Here is a 27,248-nt window from a genome sequence, read left to right on the forward strand (position 1 = left end):
TGTCTTAACTGTGCAGTCTCGCCTATCCCCAGGGATCAGCATCTCTGAAGTCTAAACCTCTCCCTTCCTCCTGAATCTGTGCCACACCTCTCACCACCTAGGATGCTTTATCATTACCTCGAACTACAGCCACCTAGAACCAAACTTTTTACTGCTTCCAGTAGACACAGTTCCCTACAACCTTCCTCAATTTCAAACTACGAGCTGTGAAATTGCCAAGGTGCAGGAGTTTTGCTGCCCATACTCAAATAGCCAGAAGTCCTCGTGAATGCTTAGTGCTGAATCCCTGTCCAAACCTTTCTTACATCTAAGGTCCCCTCCAGCGCAGGGTGTTCTCTTAGTTGGTCTACAGCTGGAACACATTTCATTCACGTTTCTTGCACTAAAGCATGTGCCTCTGAAATGCCTTAAAGGATTTCTCTACCGCAGCAGTGCTCACGTCAAAAGTCCCAGACACTTAGACAATCCAAACTGTTTTACAGAGAAGCTATTCGGGTACTTCGTTCCTATATTATCAAGTTCCCTGAGTTGCTGTGACTGGCTATACTGTAACAGACCGAATGGAGACACAGACACGAGAATCCAGATGCAGCGAGAACACGCAATTCTTCTTCCGCAGGCCAAGACCTTTTGTATGAAATGTGAAGGACTAGCATATTTCAGATTTCAGAGATTTTCAGATTTGGGGATACCTATATATATATTAACCTGAAAATTAGACACAATTATAATCATGAAGATTCACAGGAATGGTGGCACACACCTTGAATTCCAGCATTCCAGAGGCAGAGGCAGGCAGATCTCTGGGAGTTTGAGTTGCAGCACAGCCAGGGCTATGTATGCGAAGAGACCCTATCTCAAAGAAAGAAAACAACAGCAACAGCATAAAAGTCACAGTGCATCTTATAATCTGACTGAGGGTAATCTTACCTGGTTTTCTCTCACTAATTTTATCCTTAAAACAAGGCATTGTGGGTATAACATTTCATTGGTGACACCCTTTCAGGTTTTGAATGTTCCTGAAGAGGACATTCAAGCAGCCTGAGGATCTTAAAAAGTTGAACTGTTGTAAAAAGAACTTACAGCAGGGCCAAGGGCATGGAGCCACAGATAAGTCAAAGCCTGTGTAACACGAGCCTGCCAGGCTGCCCTCAACATCCCTGAGGGGTAGCTTGCTTCTGTAGACTTCACACTTTAGAGTGTGGCAGAGTAAGCTCTGTTCTCATCTCCATGTGCAACTGTGATGGAGGCCTGCTCACCAGTATACATGCATGTGTACACACATGCACGAACAAATAAACAAACAAATCTTTAAATGAAGAAAGCTGCAATGGCGGTTGCCACAGGCCTACACTGCAGGAAACGGAAGGGGATTGATTAAAGAATCAGACCTTCAGTTGTGGATATGTTCTGGAGAGCTCATTGTATAGGGTAGGAACTGTACAACCAACAACAGAGTTGAAAACTCAGAATATGTCAGGAGAATAAATCTTGAGTTCCCACTACATACAGAAGAGTGATAGGCCGTGCAGCCTAATGAAGCAATGAGTTCACATGTGCTTCAAAGCATCACACTGTACATATTAAGGATATACAGTGCCTCTATGTCAGCCGGACCTAAATATAGCTAGAAAAACCAAAGAACAAATTAAAGGTGACATAGAAATAATCTAATAAGTCAGACATGAAATAAAACAGCATCTTTCACAGAAATGCTTTTTTGAGAAGTGTTTTTTAAAAGAAACACGTTAAGGGGCTACAGATGACTCACAGGGTAGGAACGCTAGCTGCAGAATAACTTACTAAACTCTGAGCTCAGCATTCACTTAAAGGAGCCATCTGAACTCAGTGACACGGGAATCAGTCTAGCTCCCCACACTGCGTTAGCGAAGACTGCCTAGCAGTTGAAACACCCTTACCTATTCCAGAGGCCGGTGTGAAGGAACGGATTCTGTTAACAGTGGCAAAGTCCAGGGATTGGAAATGTCTCAAAGATGACTGCCCCATCTCCCAGACAAAAATGTCGATTGCATTCTGATTTCCTGATTAAGAAATGAAAAGAAACAAGCTGTACAAAAAGGACAGCACTGCATGGCAGAAGTGTAGTGAAATAGCAAATTCAAGGAAACTCTCCACACAAACATCTATTTTAACAACTTGTAGGGAACACTGCAATCACTTTCTGTTTTTATCACATGAAACACACACACACACACACACACACACACACACACACACACACACAAAGACACACCTGGAGACATATTCTGTTACATGAAGCACATACACCAAGCTACACACAAGAAAGACTAAGAATAAAATGTTCCTGGGCTGGAGAGATGGTTCAGTGGTTAAGAGTACCTGCTGGTTTTCCAGAGGATCTAGGTTCAATTCCCAGCACCCACACACGGCTGTCTAACTTCAGGGGTCTGACACCCTCATACAGGCAGACATGTAGACAAACACCAATGCACATAAAATACAAATTGCTATAATTTTTGTTTAAAAAAGAATAAATTGTCCACCCATTGATGATTGTTGATATTTCATCCTTGAAACTGAAACAACCAGAAGAAAATGTATTCTTGTGCAGACTATATTTTGAATCAGTTTTATCATTATTCTATAAATTTCTCATGACACCCAAGAATAGTCCAATAAAATTATAACTTGGGAAATTGACTATAAAGTCTTTATACATTTTCACATTACCCGTCTACTGCTCATTTTATAGAAATATAAGTTTAAACTGGTTCAGTCCAGCACAAGATCACAGATAGAATGCTTCCTGTTTTGGTTAAATCCTCATCTAATTGGCATCAGTGTATAAATCATGAAAAAAGAGAACATGTCCCACATAACAGACAATGCTGCAGAATTTGGGCGGTAACTGCACATGCATTACAAGCACTGCATTCACTCACCTAGAAAGGTATTTTTGGCAAAAAATAAGTAAACATCATCGCCTGAAGACAAAGCCTCAACTTGTGTTATTCCACTGACGGACAGCTCTTGAAAGTTAATAAACTGACTACCAGACCACATGAATAAGAGGGGATTTTGTCTGATGTTAGCCTGAGAAATGGCTAAGAAGACAGAGCCTCCTCTGCTGAACAAGGCCATGCCCAGCACACCTCGCACAGGCAATGTCTGGTGCCAGGCGAAGTTGTTTCCGTTCCACCTGAAGACCTGTAGGGAAAGTCCAAACACAGGCTCCTTATGACCGGGAACTCAGCATCTGCGACATGGGAGCAGGGTCGTACACCTCCACTCCTGCAGCCTACTGTTCAGTTGAGTTACGATAGTTACGGAATAGAAAAGTAATAAAATTGACATTCTTTCAATTTTCTCTATTCACTCCCTCTCCTCTCTCTCCCCCTCTCCCCTGTCCCTCTTCCTCTCCTCTCTTCCCCATCCCTCTTCCCCTCTCCCATGTCTGTGTGTGTGTGTGTGTGTGTGTGTGTGTGTGATGAAGAAAAGAGAATCTATTTAAAAAGAAATCAGTATAAAATATGTGGAGATGAAACCAAAGCAGAAAACGAAAACTAGAAAAAAAATTGAACTGAGTATAAAAGTAAAATCCTTGATGCCTCCAAGTCGTCAATGGCACGTCAAACAACAAAGCAGAGAGACGTTTCCACCTGAGGGCAGCAGCCATATTTCCTGCCCTCATGGTAACAATGAATATAGGCCTCAGGGTGAACATCCAGGAAGCTAACCTTACTAGGAACTTCATGACTTACCTGGTCCACCCTATAACCAGCTCACTTTTATAAAGCATTGCAGTGCTTAAGCCAAACTCCAACTTCCAGCCAAGCACTAGGCTCAGGGCAATGGACATCCAAGGCCCCATCAGTTATCAAGAGATAATCAAGCTATCAATAAGTAAAAAGACGACTGCACACTGAGACAGTCCTGGACCTGACGTGACAGGAGGGTAGATCACAGAATTTAAATGTCCTGAGGGGGTCGAGTTAGACATGCTGGCCCAGAAGACAGAAGCAGTTTGTCTTGTTCTAGGCAAAGATTAATCTGACCAGAAACAACGTGAGGGGAAGGGGGAACTGGAAACGTAAGGCTGTCCCTTTCCTTGGGGCAATGACATAACATATAGTTCCGATGGGAGTCTCCGAGACAGTAAAATATAAGTAAAAATGATTCCATCAAGGCAAGTGGCATGCTACAGCAGTGACCTAGCGAAATGAGAGAAAGATGGCAATGCTATATAACATATAGACTATATTAAAAACAGACAGTCTATATTGAAGACAGTCAGTTAAAAACTGTATAAAAGTTTGAAGTTTTGTAAGTGTGACTGGAAGTTGCTTAGCAGTTTTAAAATAAGGAATAACACAAAGTAATGCTGATGAAAAAGGTAACTGCAGACTCCTGACAGAGATGGGTCTGCAGAGCTGAGAAGACTCTAGAGATGGGCCGGGATGGTCTTCTAACTCAGTGAGAAATGCTGGGCAAATGCCTTAGTGGAAGGTAAGAAGGGAACAGATGTGACTTATTCTAAATATTATGAGATGTTAAAAAGTATTTAATGATAACCAGATATAAAAGAATGTAACAGGATAAGTAAACAGAGGCTATCCCATAATTCCTATCAAATAATTCTACTTTACAGGGTGCTGCTTCCTGACACAAAACAACAATGAAGCAAGTAACATGGAAAATTTTAAGTTCAGGCCAAGATGTTATATATCACATGCTGAGAAAACATGCGAGTGGGCAGGGAAAGAAACAGACACAGACGTCTAGAAGACAGAGGAAAGGCTTCAGGGGCGATTTGGAAGACACTGCCTGCAGCTTGTATGTCAAACCACAGACATAAAATTACCCAGAACAAGTACAGAGAAAGAAAACTATGAATTAAAACTGAATTCTCAAAAGTTCCAGGTTCTCGGTTCTGAGAGGAAGTGGGAAATGACAGCAGTGTCTGGGAAAGATGGGGCAGAAGTGGGGCTAGAGGGGAAATTAAGGGAGGGATTGAGGGAGGAAGAAAAGGGTGGAAGGGAAGAGAGGGGAAGACAAGGGAGGGCAGGGAAGATGTTGACAGATGAGAGTAAAAGAAGATGGAGATGTCTTTTCTCTTGAAAAAAAAAGTTTGAGACCATGCTGACCACCATACACAATCACAGTGAGAATTCACCAATCCCAGAAGACCCGACAACCCAGTCACCATTGGTGAAAAGTAGTATCAACTACGTTTCTTGTCTTATGAGGAAGGATTCTGGCAAAAGCACCTGCATGAAGAGTTTATTAGGTTAACAGTTCCAGGATATGGTCCATTGCAGTGGGAAGTGCACAGCAGTGGGAACCAGGGCAGCTGGTCAGCCTGTACTCACTACCCAGAGATGGGGAGATAAATGCTCAGTCCACTTTCACCAGCCTACAGAATGGTGCTGCTGCAGTGAAGATGGGTTTCCCACCTCAAGTAACCTGATCTAGAGAATCCTCATCGTCATATCCAAAGACTGGCCTTATCTATAGAGGCTGTCAAGTTGACTAGGAAGTCAGACCAAGTGTGGAGAAATGTATTCATATCAGGGAGAGGGAGGGAGGGAGAGAAAGGGGGGGAGGGAGAGAGAGAGAGAGAGACAGAGACAGAGACAGAGACAGAGACAGACAGACAGACAGACAGACAGACAGACAGACAGACAGAGAGAAGGACGGACAGACAGACAGTAAGTCAGTCAGTGTGTATCAGGGAGGAGAGGCTCTCTTTTTAAGCTGGGCAGTGCTTAAACATTGTGATCATTGTAATAATCACCAACATGGAGGGAATAGCTGGTCTATGAAGGCAAGAAGGGCGTCAGTGTGAGAGGATGAGCTTTCACAGATATCAGTGTGAGAGGACGGGCTTCCATAGACAGGGCCCCACAGTGATGGCAAATGGGGATAAGGCTGGGTTTCAAGTGTTGCAAAAACAGTAAGTTTCTTTCTGGAAGATTTCGTTCCTTATGGAAGATAGCATAGAACATACATCATCTTCTATTTTGATGAACCTTACAAATCTGAAGTGCACTTAAGAATGTAGAGAAAAAGGAAGATTATTTTTAACAAGAATAATGGCAGACGAGCCATTAGCTGGAAATGAAGAGGTAAGAAGCATCATCAAACAAGATCACAAGATGTAGTGTGCCAGAGAAGCGTGAAGAGTGGGCTGTGGCCCCGAGTGCCCGCCTGGCAACGTTAACCATGACTCTCTACTGATACCATCTGTTGAGCTGGGGCTTTTCTCCATAGTGCTTTCCAAGTCGACAAGACCCTAATGAGATGCTAGTGCTATTATTAGATTGGCTCTCTCTCCTGAAGAAAAATTTCATATTTTAACCCTACTCTTCAAAAACTATGTCCAAGCAGTATCATTCCACATTACCACCATGAAATTATGGCATTTGTTAAATCCGATGATATACAGGAACAAATTTTAATAGCATGTTTTAAAAGGGAAGAAATTTTCACGTCAAGAGAATCACACCTGGGTTAATTCAGAATCATTTCTTTGACTTGCAATGATGAAATAGTCTTGAGTATCTGAGGTGAAATGCCTTACTTGACAACTTCCTGAAATAACGATTGTCTGTACCTACAAAAGAGAGGGGATAAGCGCGTAAAGGGTTTTAATGATGGGAGGGGCTGAAGTCCTTAATAGCATGCATTAGATATGGCTTAACATTCGAAACTCTTTAATTTGTAGGCTATGTATTCCTAGTTAGAGACAAAAATAGCCTTGAATTTATATACTTGCTACTGCAATAATGTGTACTATATGTGTATCCTATACTATACTAATAATGTATATATTATAATACTATAATGTGTATCCAACTGCAACAAGAGTTCTTTTGTGCTTTAACACAGAACATACAGTATCTTCCATTCTGATTACTCTTACAAATCTGAATTGCACTTGTAAAGAATCTACAGAGAATGGAAGAATGTTTTTACCAGGAGCAATCTGAATCCAGAAGCGAGTGTGTACACACTGTTGATGGAAGGCTTTTCTCCGTTTCTTTCCCCGTGAGTAATCACAAGATACAGAGAAACACCAATAGTAAAGGCCTCGCAAGTTCTAGGACTTTCTACATTTAAGTCCTAGGAAATACAAATGATATTAGTAATTGATGTTGCATTAAAGTTTCCACAGACATTGTATTTCCTGCACCATAAAGCAAACAGGGATGCTTACCTCAACTGGAACGAAAGTCCCTTGCCATCGGTAAACAACTAAGGAGGATTTTCTTAACATTACGCCATAAACTGAATCTCCAACAGAAAAAAAACACCAGTCCAATGCTGTCTTGTCAAAAAAGCTTTGAAATATGGAAAAGACAACATCCATTCCCCCTAAAATAATAAAATAAATATTTATTTGTGTATATAATTGCATCTGAACCTTATCTCATTTGGCATTATTTAAAGAGTGAAGCTAGTGAGTGTGTTAGAAAGACAATGATGGAAATGAGCAGGAGGAAGAAGAGGAGGAGGAGGATGGTGTGCGTGCGTGTGTGTGTGTGTGTGTGTGTGTGTGTGTGTGTGTGTGTGTGCCTGTGGATGTGTGAGTGTTGTATGTAAAAGAGAATAGACACTAGGAAGCTTGAAAGCAGTAACTAAAAGTATAAAACATTTAAAAGTAGTGATATTTTGATAGATACTCTACATATTTTCCAAGTGTATTCAAAACTAAAGTCTAAGTATATATTTTAGAGAAAAATATGCTAATACAACTTCTATCATCTTCCATAGAGACTATGCAAAGACAGCTGAATTTTGAAAATAATAAATATGCCTAACAGAAAATATGCTAATGGTATATCAAATTTAATCTCACATTTTAATGTCTATCCATCTGACAGTATTAGTTTCCATTTGATAGACTTTAAAATATCTATGCAGACTCACTTCAAATGACTTCAAGGTTTTATCAGATTGCTCTAAATTACACATGTTCTTAATTTAGTATTTAAAAAACATTAAAAGAGAAAACCACAGGTTAATGAGGAGTTTTTAAATTTTTTTCAATTTCTATTGTTTTAAAAAGGTTCTATCACATACTGTCATGACTATCTCCCAAAGTAAGTTATTTTTAAACTTTCGCTAATTATCTGAACATAATAGGCTAAGAACAACAAAACCTACAACTCATCTAAATTATTGAACCGAACATTTTAGTTCAAGAAGACACAATGTCAGTACCCAGAGGAAGCAGCCACTAGAGACTTCTTTCCTAAAAGTAGAGATTACATTTTTAACTGGCAACCTTCCCCAAGCTTCGTCATTAGGAGTCATGAGTAAAAGTGGTGAATCTTCATTCCTGTCACTCAGGAAGATGGACAATGTGGGTGGAACACCCGCCACCTGGGACCGCCCACTCTCGGGACCACTTCTGAGAGACGTGATGAGCAAAGTCTGAGCAGGAAGTAAGTCTCTGTGTCTTTTATATGTCTCGTCATATATGTGACGTGTGTATCCACACACATATCTTCTGACATTATTGCTACTTCTGTTTCTCTCCCTCATGGTTACTCTTTCTTATTTCCTAAGCCTTCTCCATCAGCACTGATGCAAGTTCTAGTAACTTCCCACTACACGGAGAGGAATTTTCTGAGTTCCAGTATTTCTCTAGACACTATCTTCCAAGCCAGACTTTCAGAAATAGTTGCATGTTTTTAAAGTCTCTTTTCTTTCCCTCCACTCCGAGTGTTAGTGAAGCCCCGTCCCCTGTACAAACAGCCTTTGCTATGCCCATATGCACTTCCTCATTAGTAACTGTAATAGTTGGTTTTTCTAGATTTTCATCTCACTCAACTCCCAGGGCACACGGCCTCTCCTCAATTCGAACACTCTCCTTTGCCTGTGGCAACCTCACATTTTCCTGGGCTTCTCGGGTCATGTTCATTTCTTAGGTCATTTTTCAATCTGTAGCCACTCCATAGGAGCGTCTTCAAGGCTCATAGCAAAAAGCATCTGCACTTGTCCCCAATCTAACTACAGACTCTGTTCAGTCTCTCAACCCCCGTGAGTTTCAATACAATGTGCTTCATCAACTCATTGTGTATCAGAACATTTCTATCTAATCTAGAGAAATACCTTCTCATCTCTGACTCAAATGTAACGTGCTACATTTAACCACACTTAGTCCACAGCATTTCACTCACCATGACAAGACAATCCATCCCTGAGTCTAAGCTACCCAGCCTGCTGCCTCCTTGCTCACCCTCTGCATCTTTTTTTCTCTTCACAAACAATTCTTTGCATGGCACTTGGAACGATGTCTACAGAGTATAAATATGGTCCTATGTACACCTACACCACCGAGAGGCTTGTCCTTAAAGCTCAGACGAGCGTGACATCCACGAAATGTGTTTCAGGTTCCCCCACTCATTAGTAAGTCTTAATGCAATCATTGATTCTCCTTAGAAATACCCACCTCATTTTTTTTTATTTTATGTGTGTGTGTATTTGATTGAATATGTGCCACGTGTATGGGTGCCTGGAAAAGCCAGAAGGAGGTGTCAGAGCTCCTGAATCTAGGGTGCAGGCAATGTGAACCTCCTGACATGGGTGGTAGACCAGAATGCAGGTCCTCCGAAGAGAATCCAGTAATCAGCTGTAGGACCATCTCTTCAGCCCTCACTTGCATTTCTACTACTTCCAGTGTCCCCAAAAGTATTGATCCCATTCACAATGAACATTTATTTTGTATTTCCTATAGTTATTTATGGGAATGCCCAAATGCTAAACTTTGTGAGCGGAGTTCCAAGTCTAGTGCACGACAAGTGCACAGTAAATACTATGGCTTCAATAACAGAATCAAGTACCTGTTCTGTTGGTAATACATCATTTATGGAAAGAAAGTTAAACGTACTCATGCCAAAAGCTGTTTCAGATACTGTCTCCCACTGCACGCTCACAGCCAAATCGAGGCCATTCGTACGTGACACATTGAGGTACACAGTCCTGTTGGATTCTTCAACATCTATAGAGGTAGCACTAAAAGACAAACAAATGGATTTTGGAGATAGAAGAGAATAGTTTCTAAATGTTTAAAATGCATATTATACTACCAGCATAGTACTTTATATACTTATAAATTTGTACTCTCCAATGACACCCACAAATTTTAATTCAGTGGAGGACTAGACTCTAGTATTCAAAAGTATTCACTTATAGAGAATTTTTAAATAAAAAAAATACAAACGTGACACTCCAATAATGTTGTCCTTACAATGATTAAATATCTGTTACTCTACAATATATATATATGTATATATATATATATATATATATATATATAAAATCAAGCAATATCACCATTCTAAGGTCTCTCCACGCAAAACTCAGATAACTGCTAAGAAATAGGTGAAGTAGGAGAGGTTTAGCCTACTAATAATATTAGGTGCCTTAATTATTTTAAGAAATAAAATATAAATATTTGTCAGCTCCAGACACGTTAAAAGTAACCAGATATTAATTTCTATCTACAGCTTCTCAGTTTGAAAGTGTTACATACTGTTCCAAAATGTTAATGTTTTGTAAATAACCCATACCTATTTTCAACAGCAGAGATACTGAATAGTCCCAAAGGGGCCTGGTTTTGCAAAACTGTTATCACGGTTTGAACATGGGCCCCTAGTCTAGCACCTCCAGTTGGATTAAACAGGGTGCAGACAAAATGCTCGTCCATTTCTGGTTCCGTGTCTAATACGGCAGAGATGTGTAGGGCCTGAAACACAATGAGAAAATGAAGTTAATAGAGTCTGGTCTTTTTGAAAGACACATTTGGAGAAATTTACTACACATTTTCATAATGTGTGCTTTGAAATATGACTTCCACTTATTTACATTTGATTCCCATCATGTGGTGGCTACAATTGTTTCAAGTTCCTACTGTGGGAATTTTCAACACTATGATCTGCTGTCCTATAGTGTCTGAAAAGTAACAGTTGTTAGCATTTTTTTTTTTTTGGTTCTTTTTTTTCCGGAGCTGGGGACCGAACCCAGGGCCTTGTGCTTCCTAGGTAAGCGCTCTACCACTGAGCTAAATCCCCAGCCCCGTTAGCATTTCAAAAGAACCCTAATTGGGGATGGAGGGATGGCTCCTCAGTTAAGAACTCCTGCTGCTTCCATAGAGAGCCCAACCTTAGTTCCAGCAGATACACCTCAGGCAGCCCACGAGGCCTGGAACCCCAGGTCCAGGAGACAGGACGCTCTCTTTCGGCCTACATGGGCGCCTGCATTCATGTGAACGGACACATGCATACCAGTGCTTATGCATAACTTTAAAATAAAACAGTTTTTAAGGTTCTCAAAAAACACTGATTACCAGGTTAAATTCATGTGCTGATTTCTGTAACATTTTTGTCCTATCCGGGCTGTATAATTTCCTTAACCTCATCTCGTCTGGAAAGGACTGACTAGAAGCAGTGACCCGCAGAGTGGGTGCAGACTAGAACCAATCAGGGGTGGGATAAAAGGGCTGTGGCCTCAGCAACGGAATGCACCAGCACAGTAACCGGGAAATGAACCAGCTACGGACAGGTATGACTGTGTTCCAGAATGCCGAGCGAAAGGTGTCCTCAGCTGCTGAACAATCCTGTCTCTACAGAGCACGATGGTCCTGAATTTTAAAAGCTGGAAAGCTGTTTTCTCTGGAAAGGGCAAAGGACAAAGAGAGACGCTTCTCAACCGCACTCATTTGACACCTCCTCTGCACGGTGGTCCTAAGTGCATATCGTATTTTTAAAGCCGTTTCTTCATGTGCTCAGGGACTGTGTACCCTACAACTTACATCTTCAAATTAAATTGCGGGAGGCAGATAGGCTAGTTCAAATTTTATTTAATTTGTTCTAACAATTAATTTTTTTAGTGAACATATCAGAAATCTTAAAACTATTTTTAAAACGTTCAAGGAAAGCCAAAATAAAATGTAATTTTAACACTAAAAGAATAAAATATGAGTAAACTAATAGCAAATTCACAAAACACTTATATTTTAAGCTTTTATATCATTTCAAAAATTGGAGATTTTCAAGAATATATATATACCCAAAAGATGCTTCAACATACAACAAGGACACATGCTCCACTATGTTCATAGCAGCCTTATTTATAATAGCCAGAAGCTGGAAAGAACCCAGATGCCCTTCAACAGAGGAATGGATACAGAAAATGTGGTCCATCTACACAATGGAATATTACTCAGCTATCAAAAACAATGACTTCATGAAATTCATAGGCAAATGAATGGACCTGGAAAATATCATCCTGAGTGAGGTAACCCAATCATAGAAAAACACACATGGTATGCACTCACTGATAAGTGGCTATTAGCCCAAATGCTCAAATTACCCAAGATACAATCCACAGATCACATGAATCTCAAGAAGAAGGACAACCAAAATGAGGATGCTTCACTCCTTCTTAAAAGGGGGAACAATATATTCATAGGAGGGAATGTGGAGGCAAAGTTTAGAGCAGAGACTGAAGCAATGGCCATTCAGAGTCTGCCCCACATGTGGCCCATATATATACAGCCACCAAAACTAAATAAGACTGATGAAGCTAAAAATGCATGCTGAAAGGGACTGGATATAGATCTCTCCTGAGAGACACATCCAGAGCGTGTCCAATACAGAGGTCAATGCTAGCAGCAAACCACTGAACTGAGGACAGGACTCCCTTGGGGGGAATTAGAGAAAGGATTGAAAGAGTTGAAGGGGCTCGAGACCCCATATGTACAACAATGCCAACCAATCAGAGCTCCCAGGGACTAAACTGCTACTGAAAGACTATACATGGACTGACTCAGGGCTCCAACTGCATAGGTAGCAGAGAATAGCCTTGTTGGGGCACCAGTGGAAGGGGAAGCCCTTGCTCCTGCTAAGTTGGACCCCCAGTGCAGGAGAATGTCGGGGGCAGGGCAGTAAGGGGAGTGGATGGGGAAACACCCATATGGGGATGGGGTAGGGGATGGGGGCTTATGGACAGGAAACCAGGAAAGGGAATAACATTTGAAATGTAAATAAAGAAATATATCTAATAAAAAAATAGAATTTCAAAAAAGACAAAACAAAAACCCCAAAACAAACAAACAAAAAACCGCCAAACTTGGAAAGGTGCTGGAGTTTACACGTGTAAGAGGACTGAGGATGTAGGTGAACTGGAGTGTTTGCCCAGCATTCCCAAGGCCCTGCGTCCAACCTGCACCACAGAAAACAGTCTTCTTCAATTATTAGGTTATCTCCGATGTTAAATCATTGTAAATATACTACTTTACTACTGTATTTAGCTGTAAAACGAGTAAGGTAATGTAACCAAATAGTTTTAACTGTATCTCCAAAATAAAGCTGAGGGCGTGGAGAGATGGCTCAGTGGTTAGGAGCACTGACTGCTCTTCCAGAGGTCCTGAGTTCAATTTCCAGCAACCACATGGTGGCTCACAACCATCTGTAATGGAATCCCGATGCCCTTCTCTGGCATATCTGAAGACAGCTACAGTGTATTCATATGAATAAAATAAATCATTTTTTTAAAAAAAGAACACTGGCTTGTCTTCCAGAGGACCTGGGTTCAATTCCTACCCTGGGTTCAGTTCAGCACCCACATGGCAGCTCACAACTATCTGTAACTCCATTTCCAAAGGACCCAACGCCCCCACCTTCTGACCTCCATAGGTACCACACATATATGGTCAAACATTCATATACGTATAAATAAAATAAATCTAAAACATAAATTTTTAATAAAATTGAGTACCAACTTCAAAAGAAAAGGAAGGTTGGAAAGCATTTTTAATTTAATTTAATTTTATAGTAGACTGCATTCATAACTAATCTCAAATCCAGCATTTTCTCTTCTAAACTACTCCTGCTCATTTGTTCATCTGAAGTATAGCAGACAAGGATGAAAAGCCAAGTATGAAAGTTTCTCTTGGCTTCTGTTCTTACAGACAATATACAGGAAAAAATACATTTAAATGACTTTTTAAAAAATTAGATTATATAATGTAGGAGTTATCTATCTGCATGTACACATGTAGGCCAGAAGAGGGCATCAGATCTCAATACAGCTGGTTGTGAGCCACCATGTGGTTGCAGGGAATTGAACTCAGGACCTCAGGAAGAGCAGCCAGTGCTCTTAACCACTGAACCATCTCTCCAGCCCCTGACTGTAAATTGACAATGCTATTTGCACAGTTCAATCCTTGCATATTCCTCTATACATTAACAGGCAATTTTTCCAGCTGCCATCTCTGTACACTTTGTAATTCTGAAATGCTTGCCACACATTGTAGTGCCTTTGTCTCTCTCCTCTAAGAAGGTTTTTTGCTTTGATTTTTGAGAACCGAGGGGACACCGCTTCTTAGGGAAAAAATTGCAATCACTGAAAATAATCTTGTGTTCTTACTAAAGAAGATATTAAAGATTCAACTATACCTTGGATCGAACGCCTTCCTCTAGAACAATAAAGCCTTTGGAAGGAACCAGGTCCTTAGATTCAGTTGAAGAGTTGACTTCTGTCACAACAAACTGAACCGCCACTGTTCCAAACAGGCCTTGGGCTGGCTCCCGAACAATGACTAACGCTGCTACACTCTCCTGCACGTAGAGAGACGTCGGTTCCCTGAGGAAGACGTGCCCACTGTTGTTAAAGGACAGGACTCCAGGGCCATCGTCGTTGGCAAGGACAGTAATCAAAGCTGTGAAAGCAAACACATCCAAGCAGTAACTGAAGAATGGACGTCGTCAGTCCCAATGAGCACGCTCACATCTGAGAGTGACATCTGTATCAACTCAGTTCTCCCCGCAGCCCCACCTTGTGTCAGACTAAACACAAGTACTCTATAGAAGTCACGCAGCTGGAAGGGAACAGAATGGCGGTGCAAACCAGGAAGTCACCTTCAAGATGCGCATCATTCTTACAATCATCTACGTAATCATTTGTTTGTGGGAGAGCACACGTCACAGCTTGTGTATAGGTGGAAGTCAGAGGACAACTTGTGGAAATCCACCATGTAAATCCCAGGGATCAAACTCGGATCACCAGGCTCGGTGGCAAACACCTTTACCTGCTGAGCCATCTGCCAGCCAGGACATGTGGACTTCAGCAGCAGGGTATCCTTATATATCAGCTGCCATTGATCGAAAAATATAAAAATGGTCTCATTCAAAATAGACAATTAACACAGAAATTGATGTGAAAATGTGAGAAAGATGGACCAAAAATGTTGATTGTGGCCACCTCCTGTCCCTTTTGACCCACTCACGTCCCTTTAATTAGTTCACATTTGAACAGCACAGTCTTCCTCCCCTCCCTTCCTCCTTCCCTCTTTTTCTCCCCTAACCCCTCTGAACTACGTCAACCCATGCTAGAGCCAGTAGGCAAGCCTGTGAGGAGCTTTCTCGGACAATGACTAATGTGGGAGTGTACAGTGGCCATGGCTTATGTAAAAAAGCAAGCCAAGAGAGCCACAAGGGCTAGAGAGTAAACAGCACTCTTCTGACTTCTTCAGGAAACAAGCTCACAAGTGTAAGGTATAAACTAAAGTGAACCCTACGCTCACCAGTGTGCTTCAGTCATGGTGCTTACCACAAAAGCAAAACCCAAACTAAGACGATAGATAAAAATAAATTGTATATTGAAAACCAACAGCCAAAAAATGTTCATCTGTAGCTTTACATTTTAGTATAAAAATAAATTTACAGTCTTGTCTCACATATTATCATCATCAATAAATGATTTCCTCCTATGTTAGAAATAACCACATATACATCAGAATTATACAGATTTCAGAAAAATAGAGTAAGATATGTTGTTTTGGGGGAAAGTAAATAGAATTTTAAAAGTAGCAATAATACTGATATTTTTAAACTGTATATAATAAAAGATAACACAATAAATTTCAAACATAATAACAAGCTCTAAAATAAAATGTCTAATAATTGAGCCCATCTGCTCGTCCGGAGCAGCCTCACTGCTGAGACACAAGGGTAGAGATTGGAGTGAGCTGAAGTCGACATTCACTGGAATGACCGTCCCTGTTCCCGTCCTCAGTGTGCAGGCTGCCTAGAGATCAGCTGCCTAGAGAAAGCTGCCTAGAGATACAACTGAAGGGCTGGTTCTGATGCTAAAGTCCTGGTCCCCCAACTGGTTCGTGATCTGTCAGTAAAGAAGGCTGGGGGGCCAATTGCTGGGCAGAAGGTACAGGCGGGATTTCCAGGTCCTAGGAGGAATGTAGGGAAGGAAAGGGAGTCTTTTCTGCCATGCCTTAGAGGAAGAAGAACACAGGGGCCGTAGGCGGAAGCTGGTAGTGCAGTCACCTCCCGGAGCAAAGGCAGGTACAACAAACAGAAAGAAAGCCTGGAGGGGCTACTAGCTTCATCCAATCCCGGGCAAGGGTGGTAGCATTTAAAAATGACACACAACATACAATGATATCAAGGAAGTGACATACAAGATGCCACAGGGTCCCTGATGGTCATCCTGGACTATACTGAGAATCAGGTTGTCTCCTAACAGAGACACTTGTTCCTCTACCCTTGACAATGGTAGCTTTGCTCTCAATGAACACTCCCCCAAGCTCACTTACTGCTAAGACAGTGAATTTTGATGCACTATATGATGGTAGACCTCATGGTCAGTATAGCCTTGTGGTGGTTTCAATATGCTTGGAGCAGCACTATTAGGAAGTGTGGCCTGGTTAGGAGAAGTGTGTCACTGTGCAAGTGGCCTTTGAGACCATCCTCCTAGCTACCTGGGGACAGTTTGATCCTGGCTTCCTTTGGATGAAGATGTAGAACTCTCACTTCTTCCCATGCCAATCCTGCCTGGATACTGCTGTTTCCTGCCATGATGATAATGGACTGAACCTCTGAAACTGTAAGCCAGCCCCAATTAAACCTTGTCCTTTATAAGAGTTGCCTTGGTCATTGTGTCTGTTCACAGCAGTAAAACTGTAACTAAGACAAGCCTCAAGGACTATGGAGCCCTGGACCATTCACACCAGCCAGAGCAAGGAAGGAAGACAGAGACCTTCAGCTACTGGACAGTTTCTGCCTCAACTTAGCCCCAGCACACTGAGGATCTCCCTCAGAGTGTCTATCCCAGATTCCCCAGGATTATAGGATTTTAAGACCTTTACCCTCTCAAACACCATCAATAAAGTTCACTGTACTTCCCCAAAGGAACTGAAACACTCAATTCCAACCGGATAACATACAATGATACTAATCTACAAAACTAATAATCTACAAAAACAAATCTATGTGGAAATGCAAATGGGGACATAAGAAGCAAAGAGGCACAAAGGAAGACCTGGCAGCGTCAAAGCCACTGATAAAGAGATATGTGGCAGTAAAGAATGCTGCAAACCATGGGCTGCTCAAGAAAACTTGGGTAAAAGCTTTAACAGGTTAAGAAATCACCAACAAGGGTTTAAAGAAACAACAGCTTTAAATATACATTTGAGTGAACATCCCTGTACACACTATGCTCAATTCAGACCACTCATTATCTAGACATACACTTCCTGAATATGGAAAAATAGCCACATTCTTTAAAAAATGTTTCTAGGGACCTGGAAATAATAATGTATAAATATAGCAATGAATTTAAAACATTAAAATGTTTTTGATACACAAATTCTTTCATGTTTTTTTCCTATAAATTTTTTGAAATCAACTCTAGGAACTTATAAACAGAAAGTTACCACTGACAGAAACAAGTTAAGAGATTCAGTCTCACTTGGTTCTTCAAACACACCAAGCTGCGATCGGAGGGAGCTGAAGTGACCTTTGTGGGGAGGGCACTGAGAATTAAACTTTAGGCCTGCAGCAAGCTTAAGGAATAGCCCAGCAACCTCGGACTCTCCCTGGCTGGGGCTTTGCATCCACCCAACTTTGAACAATATGCATAGCAAGTTATTAGCTACCTTCGAACCACACCCACACCATCTGCTGATATAACTACTTTGAACAATGAAAATAAGTTATTCCCATTATAAATTGACCCGGGGTATCTATTTCTGTTCAAACATATTCTGAAATACAGTCTGTAAGCTGAGGGCAAAGTGTCAATCTAGCTTAAACTGATCTTGGGTGCATGAACAATAAGGCAAAATTATGTCCTTGTGTGAACTTTTAGAGAGAATCCCGTCCTTATTATCTTATACCTGTATAATTGGGTGTAAGAATACAAAAGAAATCAGATGTGCTATGGACAGAGATATGCACAGTTGAAACTGAGTGACTTAATCTGTTAGAGAAAAGCTACTCTCTATGCTCCATAGCAAGCAAAGTAAACCTCATGAACAGAGGCTCATATATGTCATAACTGCCACACAACAACCAGGACCAGAACACCGTCACTCACTGGCTGATGCACCCCTGACACTGTATGTTTAATCTGTTCTATCACTTTGCTTTTGAGTAAAGCTTCCTTCCATAGTGTGACTTTTATAAGAGGCTAGGACCCCGGAACCATTGCATCCAGACCCTCTGCCTGCTCAGAGCCTCTGCCCCAGCCATTTAAGCTAACTGTCTTTTGAAAAACTGAGTCTTATAAAACTTAGGCTGGTCTTGCGCATTTTATGTAATCAGAGGATGGCCTTGAACTCATAATCTTTCTGCCTCTATCCAATGAGTAGTGAGATTACAGGCCTGTACCGTCATCCCCAGTACACGTGGTGCTGGGGACCAAACCCAGGGCTTGTGAACACTGGGCAAATACAGTACACGTGAGCTACTTCTCATCTAGAAGTAACTTACAGGGCTCTGAGTGCTCAGCCCTAAGTGTGACCGCTCTATCAAGGCATCTCCTCAGCTGCCAGGAGCATGACGGACGAGGCCCACAGACAGAGTGCTGTGAGGCTCATGCCACACCTGTTACCTCACAGCAGCTAGTGATACAGAGATCCGCTCAGCAGCCAGCCAGACAAAACCCTGTCCTAGAGGTGACTGTGTCCGTTTCTTAAGGGGGAGCTATTGGTCATAACTAAAAGTTAGGGGAGAGAATTAGTCTTCTCTGTGGGTGCAACCTCTAGCAGGATTGCCCATGTTCCTGTGCCTAATAGCTCCAGGCCCAGGCATGTCCTGATAGCACCAGCTGGACTCGGTAGATTATCAAAAAGAAGAGGAGGAGCAGGGGGAGGAGGGAGAAGAAGAGAAGGGGATGATAATGACTCCGAGAAGGAGGAGGAAGAAAAGGAAGTGGCATGAAGCTGGGAGGAGACGTGTTAAAGGAGGTGGGATCCGAGGAGAGTTGAAATGGTGAATTGTGGGTGACATTATAAATGTGTATGACGTTTTCAAATAATGAAAAATGTATAACAAGTCCTACATATAAACGTGTTATTCAGAATTGGGCACACCCGTGAGGTCCTCTCTGCCATTACTGTTACCACTGCTGAACAGTCACTATATTACCTAGACCACGGTGAGATCGCATTTCTACAAACAATGTCAAACCACTCCAACCAGAGAACTGAAGCTCTCACAGTGTATCTGAGACAGAGTACCCCGGCACTGGGCACAGACTTCCTAATGCTGACTATCTCTGTCATTTGTGTCATTGTAAGAACAAAACCACAGCGGAACTCAAATTCTCACAGAGAGATGTCTCCATGTTGATTAAAACCTCAGAAGTGAGAACCTTGTTTAAGATTACTTTCATTATCCACTTCCTCTGACCTTGCTGATGTCATACACAAACACACACTGGCTGGACGCCGTCCCACTGTGAGAACTTAGAAAAGCTGAGCTTTACGGGGCTCTCGTATGAGGCTAAGAAGAGGTTCATCTGTCTCGAGCCACACTAGAGACTGTGAAAGGAAAAGCATCTACCTATCGTGTTTGTCCCCAGCTCCAGTCCAGGAGAAGGATTTGTTAAGATCAACTGAAATCTTTCATCTCCTTCTGGAACATCGTCGTCCAGAATCACAACGTCCACAGGTTTAAACCTTTCTCCATCAGCAAAGTGAAGAATCTGGTCAAAAAGATAAATGGAAAGAGAAAACACGTAAGTTCACAGTGGGTGTTCATCACATGTTCAGAAAGCGGTCCTGCATATGTGATAACGCAGAGAAGACACGATTTTAGGGCTGGGAGGGGGCTCAGCAGCTACTCACATTTGCTGACCTTTCAGAGGACCCCTAGCCAGGTTCCAACAACCTTTGCCTTTCATCTTCTAACCTCCCGAAGCTACCAGCTCAGGGAATCTTAACTTCTACATGCTCTCTTTTTGTTTAAACTTAAATTGAAAGCGCTTCCGTTTGGTTCCGTAATAAGTGGGATGAAGACAGGAAGATTTTTTTAAAAAGTATTGCAATGGCTTAAAGTATTTCAGTAAACTAAGCCAACAACAAACAAAGCAGAGTGATTTTTGATTTCCAGAAGCATAGGGAACGTTCTGGGAGAGTCTAGTGATTAATATACTTTACGCATTACTTAGCGTTCTTTGGAATTAAATACTGCAAAAAGATTATTAAGTTTGAAGTAAGATATAGAAGAGAATTAAAACAATTCAACAACCTATTACAGCAGAAAGACATATAATATAGAAACGCTCTGCCTGCTCACCCTATGCAGTCTCTTACACAGCAGTTACAAATGGCTATCATAGGTTATTTCCCTACCTGTGGGGTGCACATGTAATCCAGCCCCATCTGAGCCTCTAGATTCTGGGCGTACATAAACAAGGACACGTGGCCCAGGGCTGCTCTGCCCCTCTGGACGACCAGTGTCACAGTGCCGTGGGTTTCATTCACTTCAAGTCTGGAATCAACAGAACAGATGTGGTTTTGTCTCATGACCTCTGTGTGGTAATCATGAAGAACGTGAACTTAGGGAAGGAGCTTACGCATCGTTGGTTTACCTGCTACGCTGCCACTCAATCACACCCTGACCACCATCGTTGGCATCTATGACAATCTGCGCACTCAAGCCTTCGGAATCTGTAAATCAGAGATAGAGTGAATGAACACAATTTAATATAAAATTCATCAAAACTATACCTAAAGCCACTATCTGCTATGAAATTTGAAGACTATATAAATTTTTACGTGTAGGTACTACACATAGTGAAAACATGTTTAAGGAAGTAAAAACAATATTGGTAACATTAGAGGAGAAATATGTTTATTACCAAGAGTCTTGGTGTATAACTACCCAACTAAGAACAGTGTGACACACAGGCTACAGGTGTTATAGCTTCATCTTGAATAATTAAACAATGTTTGCATCTCCACTCAGTTTCAGGATGGGAAAAATGATAGTGTTGGAAAAAGTAGAAAGGACAAGAGAAAGGAAAACAAGGTGGAAAGAGAAAGGTAGACGGTCACAGGAAAAAAATCCATGTTTAACAAGTGACACAGAGGAAAGTGTTAATACAAACTAGAGAGAGGGTTTGAGAAAGCAGAAATAAAAATAGTGCTCTTGTCTGGATGCGTTTTTGTCAGTATGCTACAAATATTGAAACTTGATAATGAAAATACTTTTAATGTTTATTTATTTAATTATTTATGTAATATATGTGAGTACACTGTTTCTGTTTTCAGACCCACCAGAAGAGGGCATCAGATCTCATTACAGATGGTTCTGAGCCACCATGTGGTTGCTGGGAATTGAACTCGGGACCTCTGGAAGAGCAGTCGGTGCTCTTAATCGCTGAGCCATTTCTCCAGTCCCAAAAATATTTTCTTCTAATGCTCTTTTATATTGAAACATTATTTCTCTTCCTCTTCCTGGTGTGTGTGTGTGTGTGTGTGTGTGTGTGTGTGTGTGTGTGTGTGTGTCTGTGCTTCGATACTTTATTCTTTAGTTAAGTACAATTATCATAGCTATTTAGTGAGGAAAGGGATAAGAAGACCAATTCTCTTTAGGTTGAAGTAAACAACACCGTTCAGGAGATGGTATAAAATCAGAATTTGTACCCAGTGGACTACAGGCTTAGAGCCAGACAGTCTAAAAGTCATAGCATACTACTAAAATATAAATATCAGTAACATTGGACAGACCCCACAAGTCTTATTTGTGAATATGTGTGTATGTATGTGTATATGTGTGTGTGTGTGTGTGTGTGTATACACATACATACACATGTAATAACAATGACAAAATAACCTTTAATTTGAAGAAGAGCAGGGGGCAGATATGGCAGGGTTTGGAGAAAGAAAAGGGAAGGAAGAAATGTTTTAACTAAATTACAATCTCAAAAATAAACAAAAATTTATTTTTGAAATGAAAATTAAATCATAAATTATTAAAATTAAATTTCTAGTTTTCTTTAAAAAAAAAAAAAAACGGACCCAGCTCTTTCATGCTCCGGCTGTGATTCGGGGCACAGTCCTAAGCTTCTCACAGCTTCCTTGGTCTCGTATGCCCAATGTGGGGATGTAAGAAATGGCAGAACTAATACATACAACAATTCACAGTAGAGGGTCAGAGCAGAAAGAGCTCCACTGGAACTGGCACCGAATGGCCTAACTCCCCTCCGCCCTGCAGACCTGCAAGCCCACGGACGAGCAGCTGGACAGGCTGATCTCGATGCTACGCACTACGGCCCAGCACACCACACATACTTTCAGGCAAAACTGAGAATATATCTTATTAAAGGGTCTAAAGAAGTTTCTACCAAGGTCCAAGTTTTACCTTTCAGTCTGTAATGAATTAAGTTTTCTAAAAGCATGGAAAGAAAAAGATCAAAAGTCAGAATAGAAACAAGCAGCAGAGTATACAAAAGCAAGTATTAAGAAAATGGTCAGCTTATGAAGACAGCTAATTACAGTTTTAAAAGGAAATGAAGGAAAATGCATTTGAAAGAACTAACACCACCTTGCAGGTTGCATATCTGGCTATAACACAGTTGCAAAATTCAAAAGGCAGCACAGTAATTACTGCCGTTACACTGCTTGCAGAATTGCAAGATAGTCTCTAACTCTAATAGCTCTAAACGCTCAGCACATCCTCACACGTGGCTGAAACTAACAACCAAAACAAGGAACAGTGCTAGTTCACCTAACAATCCGCTCTGATTAAAACTAGACTGGTGGGGGGAGGGTGGCAATGGGGGGAGGGTTGGGAGGGGAACACCCATAAGGAAGGGGAGGGGGGAGGGGGATGTTTGCCCGGATACCAGGAAAGGGAATAACACTTGAAATGTATATAAGAAATACTCAAGTTAATAAAAAAAATATCGAAATTAAAAAAAAACAAAAAACAAAAAAAACAATGAAGTCCTTTCAAGTTAGTAAAAAGGGTCGCAAACGAGAGCCCCGTACCTACCTAGTCTGGGAGGAAATGAAGTCAGAGGAGCCATAACGAGATCAACATGAGTTAAATTCACTAAGAAGTATTCTCTGAGCTCTGGTATATCGTCCTGCAAAAAATTAAAATCATTAAAAAGGCTTTAATTACGCCGGAAAGGAATTCTTCCTCATAAGCTCTTCTTTGGGTGGAAGACAAACAAAAAGTACAATTATTTAAATTGGGAAATATAAATATAACAGTGTCAAAGATATATGTGGAATTTACTAGGTAGAACCCTATGAAGGCACCTCAAAATTATTACATTTTAAGCACAGTTTATAAGTAAACCAACTATTTGAGTCTAATTATTTCAAATAGATCCTATGCGAAAATGCTCAATTTCCCTGACGCCTGTCAGAGACGGGAACGGGAAGGCTGAGGACAAGCTCTGGGAGTTTGAGGTGAGCCGTTTATATTCCAAAGCCTCAACTCTACCACGTTTGCTATGGAAAATCATGACCGCAGGGGCGTGGCTTGCTGGTAATAATTAACAAGAGTGTATGAGGAGTATCCACCTGCGAGAAACCCTTTGAACGTGATAGTGATTTTTATTAATCAATAGTCCCACAGTTAACAATGAAAACAAGGAAGGTACCCTAACACAGGAGTAGTAAGCCCGTGTCAGGAGTGACTAGCAGGCTACGAATACTTGCCAAGTTTACACACACACACACACACACACACACACACACACACAGAGAGAGAGAGAGAGAGAGAGAGAGAGAGAAGAGAGGGAGAGAGAGAGAGACTGCATCTGTGTCTGTGTGTCCGTGAGTGTAGCATGTGCATGTGTATGTGTGTGTGTGTGTGTGTGTGTGTGTGTGTGTATACACATATATACCTAAAACATCAGTACACACATACAAACATGTTTTTTATCTTATCTGAGACATGTCTCTACGTGAGAAAAAAGAAGTTTAAAATTGGTCTCTAGACAGGCAAGAGTGTCTGGGCGAAGATGAGTCCCAGCTCCCACCTCCCACAGCCCATAGAGGCTTGCTTCTGCACGTCAGGCCTGCTGTGTTCTAATCTAGCACTGCTCAGAGAACAAACCTTGAAAATGACAAAACGAAAAAGGCAGTGCGTGGAAAACCCACGCTTACAAAAACAGACTTGGAGGAGGAGGTGGGGGCATACATTGTACTTTAAAAGCTCACTTAACTAGGAAATGTGTGTGTGTGTGTGTGTGTGTGTGTGTGTGTGTGTGTGTGTGTTTTGTGTAGTGTACTTACAGTGTCTAATTTGACATCATTAACAGATCAGGCATTTACAATGGCTGTGTAGATCAGATCGTGTTACACACTGACATGGAAACACCCTTCCTTCTTGAAACTAGTTCTCACGTGGCCATGAGCCACAGTGAAGTGGAAATAAACACACTCGCAGGGCATGTGGCTTATATTACTAATAATTTTGTAAAACTACACAAAGCCTCTGACAGAATAAAAACTATAAAATTGAACTAGCAAATACAAAATAAGAGAAATGTATTTTCAAATATATAGTCATTCCCACGTCTAGACTCCCCACTGTCTACACTTTCTGGTCACACAGCGTTTACATAACCTCTTAGAAGCGCATTTACATAGTAGAACCACAATCTCCCCAAACACAGGATTTCATGGTGCGGAAACTCATTTAAGGTGCAGTTTCAGTCACTGCTGATTACTTTACGCATGGCCATAATCTCGTTTTCTATCGCCAGCCCCAGGAGAGTCTCCAGTCCTAAATTAACTGATCTCACCCACAAGGATTATGATGTACACGAGCCCGTGTCTCTGGTGAATCCTCGGGCATTATCAAGTGCTCCCTTGGGACCTCTTAGGCCAGAGCCACGTTATAAGAAAGTGTCCTAAGGAAGTTATCTCTCACACAATGTTTCTATAATAAAATACACAACAGCAGGCTGGCCGATCTAAACACAAATGGAAACTCCTGGGTGATTCAAAATTAAAGAAAAAAAAATCAAGGAAAGCCATAACCTGATCTAATGCCACCAGCAGGGGACACCAACCAAACAGACTCTTAAGATATCTAAACACGGCAGAGTTCTCAAGTTTTGAAGAAAATTTACAAATATTAATAATATTTAATATAGAGACAAGCAAAAGTATTATATAATCTTAGTCACCATGAAAGGTGCTACCTTTAGATGCAAAGTTGTTAGAATTCTCTAAGCACATTTTACAGTTTATGTTTACATAAATTATTCTATCAATTTATGCTCTGTGTGATCGTTTGGGTTGAATATAAGATCGTGGAAATATCGTAAGCGCTTACCTCGAGGACCGTGATATTGATGGCTGCTGTTGTTTCCCCTTCCTCTAAAACCAGAAAGCCCACCACAGGGATGAAGTCAGCCTCTGGCTCGGCGAGGTTTCCTTCTGTTTCATTTTTCAGACTTGCTATTCCGGGAACAGTGGCGTACGAGACATTGATAGCTCCTGGGCGAATTCGTTGTTTAATAAGAAGATGATTACCTACACCTTTAAAACTGTGAAGTCTCTCCTATTCTGTTCAGCCCTGCTACTGGTCCTGATGCTGCAGTCTTTCACATGGGCCAGCACGGTGATGCCCACTGTTATGAAGACATAGATCCCTGCCTCTGGACTTACAGCTTGGCTCTGGGACTTGTTTTAGTATATGGAGAAAGCAGTGGTATAGTCCTTTTTAGCCTATACCCAGAGATCCTGCTATACTTTCCTTTTCTTTACTGTGTCTTTACTTGTCCCAAAAGGATAAGGAAAAACATGAAGAAGCCCACAGTCACCATGCCCAGCCTAGACACCCCACAGCAGCCTTCTACCCTCTGTGCTGAGAACTGAGGGGCTGTTCAGTACACAACCTTCCTGTGAAAACAGAGAATTCCTTTAACTTCTTTAAGAAACAAAGAAGTTACAAAGTACTGTGCTACAAAGTTTTTCCTATTAATATTTATGTTACCAATGGCTTCATTCACAGAAATAGATTTTTAAAATTGAAAACGGAATTGTAAAGGTCCTGGTCTAGAAGCTCCGTTCAGTACTCACTCCAGAGGAACACAAACCTAGGGATCCGAACTCTCTGTTGACGAAGAGCTGAACAGTGAGATTAGCCTCCGGGAGCACCACAAATCTTGAGGAGAGAGCAAAGTTTAAAACGCCATGTGGTTCATCGCTGGCTTCGACTGTCAACACAGCTGCATATCCCTGGGCATCGAGCAGAGCGACTCCCGCTGGCGAGACCCCTAAAAAATAAGGGAGCACATCAGGAACCCAGAGGGTACCTCTTCAGCAACTTCAAGATTCTGAAAGCACTTACATGTGAGTGGAGCAAGTGAAAACCCGTCAGCTGTCCTGTGCCTCCCAGAAATGCAGACTGACACGCAATCTACATCCCATTCTCCCTCCACACAACGTGTGGATTCTTCTATGTGGACGTTATTGTCACTACTGACTATATTGACTGTGTGGATTATAGGAATTCAACAGACAGGAAAGAACCAAGCAATTTGTTCAAAAATGATGAAATTTATTTGTAAACAGTAATCGGTTCAAAACCTAAATTGATTTTGTAACTTAAAGTCAAAAATTATCTTTGGAAAAGTGTTCTATTCGACAAATGACTATGTAATATGTCAAGTACCTGTCACCCAGCCTGTTAGGCTGAGGTAGGAAAACCATGAGTTTGGAGATAACTCAGGCTACACAGTTAAGTTGAGAGCAGCCTGGGCTACATAGCAGGACCTTGCCTCAGAAAACTAACCTCTGGATAGCAGCAGCAAACATTTGAGGTCTTTCTTTCGTATTTGTTTGTGCATGAGTGCGGCTGTTTCGTGTGTGTGTGTGTGTGTGTGTGTGTGTGTGTGTGTGTGTGTGTTATGTGTATGGTATACGTATGTGAGAGTATGTGTATGGTGTGTGTGTTATGTGTATGGTGTATGTATGTGAGAATATG

General features: G+C 41.4%; 1 protein-coding gene across 3 annotated transcripts in view; it reads right to left on the reverse strand.

Annotated features, from left to right (window-relative positions):
• Adgrv1 (adhesion G protein-coupled receptor V1) overlaps positions 1-27,248 on the reverse strand; it is a 580,259-nt gene that overhangs the window by 431,118 nt on the left and 121,893 nt on the right. For all 3 annotated transcript variants that reach the window (XM_039103389.2, XM_039103390.2, XM_039103391.2), the window contains 14 exons: positions 26,359-26,538; positions 25,593-25,756; positions 23,289-23,382; positions 20,881-20,959; positions 20,642-20,780; positions 19,851-19,992; positions 14,448-14,710; positions 10,560-10,735; positions 9,878-10,002; positions 7,199-7,356; positions 6,958-7,104; positions 6,488-6,595; positions 2,925-3,189; positions 1,920-2,042 (listed from right to left, as the gene is read on the reverse strand). In XM_039103389.2, the coding sequence (XP_038959317.1) occupies positions 1,920-2,042; positions 2,925-3,189; positions 6,488-6,595; positions 6,958-7,104; positions 7,199-7,356; positions 9,878-10,002; positions 10,560-10,735; positions 14,448-14,710; positions 19,851-19,992; positions 20,642-20,780; positions 20,881-20,959; positions 23,289-23,382; positions 25,593-25,756; positions 26,359-26,538 (2,163 nt within the window). The remainder of the gene's footprint in view (positions 1-1,919; positions 2,043-2,924; positions 3,190-6,487; positions 6,596-6,957; positions 7,105-7,198; positions 7,357-9,877; positions 10,003-10,559; positions 10,736-14,447; positions 14,711-19,850; positions 19,993-20,641; positions 20,781-20,880; positions 20,960-23,288; positions 23,383-25,592; positions 25,757-26,358; positions 26,539-27,248) is intronic.

This window comes from Rattus norvegicus, chromosome 2 (genome assembly GCF_036323735.1).
Source record: "Rattus norvegicus strain BN/NHsdMcwi chromosome 2, GRCr8, whole genome shotgun sequence".
In the NCBI taxonomy this organism is placed as follows: Eukaryota; Metazoa; Chordata; class Mammalia; order Rodentia; family Muridae; genus Rattus; species Rattus norvegicus.